The sequence below is a fragment of the Buceros rhinoceros genome, unplaced genomic scaffold (genome assembly GCF_000710305.1).
Source record: "Buceros rhinoceros silvestris isolate BGI_N320 unplaced genomic scaffold, ASM71030v1 scaffold16033, whole genome shotgun sequence".
NCBI lineage: Eukaryota > Metazoa > Chordata > Aves > Bucerotiformes > Bucerotidae > Buceros > Buceros rhinoceros.
In genome coordinates, this window is record NW_010403160.1 from 1 (window position 1) to 1,316 (window position 1,316).

At 59.6% G+C, this 1,316-nt stretch overlaps 1 protein-coding gene across 1 annotated transcript in view; it reads left to right on the forward strand.

Moving 5' to 3' along the window:
• Positions 1–187: 187 nt before the first annotated feature.
• Positions 188–1,316, forward strand: part of EIF4G1 (eukaryotic translation initiation factor 4 gamma, 1) — a gene marked incomplete at its 5' end in the record, with an annotated part of 6,864 nt that continues 5,735 nt past the window's right edge. Inside the window, 3 exons of the mRNA XM_010132910.1 lie at positions 188–361; positions 641–838; positions 1,105–1,251. Of these exons, the coding sequence (XP_010131212.1) occupies positions 188–361; positions 641–838; positions 1,105–1,251 (519 nt within the window). The remainder of the gene's footprint in view (positions 362–640; positions 839–1,104; positions 1,252–1,316) is intronic.

Here is a 1,316-nt window from a genome sequence, read left to right on the forward strand (position 1 = left end):
GTATCTTCTCACTTCATCCACACCGTCCCCCTCCGCCTCTCCATGATGATCAAGCCTTCGAGCCATTGTGTCTGGGCCACTGATGTCCATGATGGAACTGAGGATCTGAGTAGGCGGATGGGGGCACCCTGGGAGCTGGCCCAGCTGGTCCGAGCGCAGAGAGCTGAGTTTCTTCTCTTTGTGTCAGCCCTCAGGGTTGGGTCCTCGCCGCTCCCAGCAAAGCCAGAGGAAGGAACCCCGCAAGATCATTGCCACTGTGTCCCTCAATGAGGATGTCAAGCTGAACAAGGCCGAGAAGGCCTGGAAACCCAGCAGCAAGCGTGCCTCCGAGGAGGAGGATCCTGAGAACATCAAGACGCAGGTGGGAGCTGGAGCAGGCGGTCAGTGGGAGGGCAGGGTGGGCCTCGCCGCTCCCAGCAAAGCCAGAGGAAGGAACCCCGCAAGATCATTGCCACTGTGTCCCTCAATGAGGATGTCAAGCTGAACAAGGCCGAGAAGGCCTGGAAACCCAGCAGCAAGCGTGCCTCCGAGGAGGAGGATCCTGAGAACATCAAGACGCAGGTGGGAGCTGGAGCAGGCGGTCAGTGGGAGGGCAGGGTGGGGGCATGCCCAGCTCTCCCTGACCCTGTTGTCCTCGCAGGAGCTGCTCCGCCGTGTCCGCAGTATCCTCAACAAGCTGACGCCCCAGATGTTCCAGCAGCTGATGAAGCAGGTGATGGAGTTGTCCATCGACACGGAGGAGCGGCTCAAGGGTGTCATCGACCTCGTCTTCGAGAAGGCCATCTCGGAGCCAAACTTCTCTGTTGCCTATGCTAACATGTGCCGTTGCCTTATGGGGGTGAGCAGAAGCTGGGTGGTCTCCTGCCAAGCTGGCAGGGGTTTGTTTCGGGGGGCTTCAGCTGAGCTCAACAGGGTGCAGGCGCTTCCGTGTGAGGTGGGGAAACCAGAGCGTGTGGATGGAGGACTAAGTCCAGAGTCTTAGCAGGAGATGGCGAGGCTGTAGGGTGGCTTTTCCCTGGTTTGAGCAGTGCCCTGGCCTTAGCTTGCCAGCTTTTGGGGAGACACGATTCATGCTCCTTGCCTGGGTTGTACCTCTCCCTGCAGCTCAAAGTGCCCACAACAGACAAGCCCACGGTGACTGTGAACTTCCGCAAGCTGCTGCTTAACCGTTGCCAGAAGGAGTTTGAGAAGGACAAGGATGACGACGAGATCTTTGAGAAGCGGCAGAAGGAGATGGACGATGCCAGCGCTGTGAGTTGGGATGGGAGGCTGCGGCTGAGGGCTGGCGTGGGCATCCTCGGGGCGGGCCTGGGGTT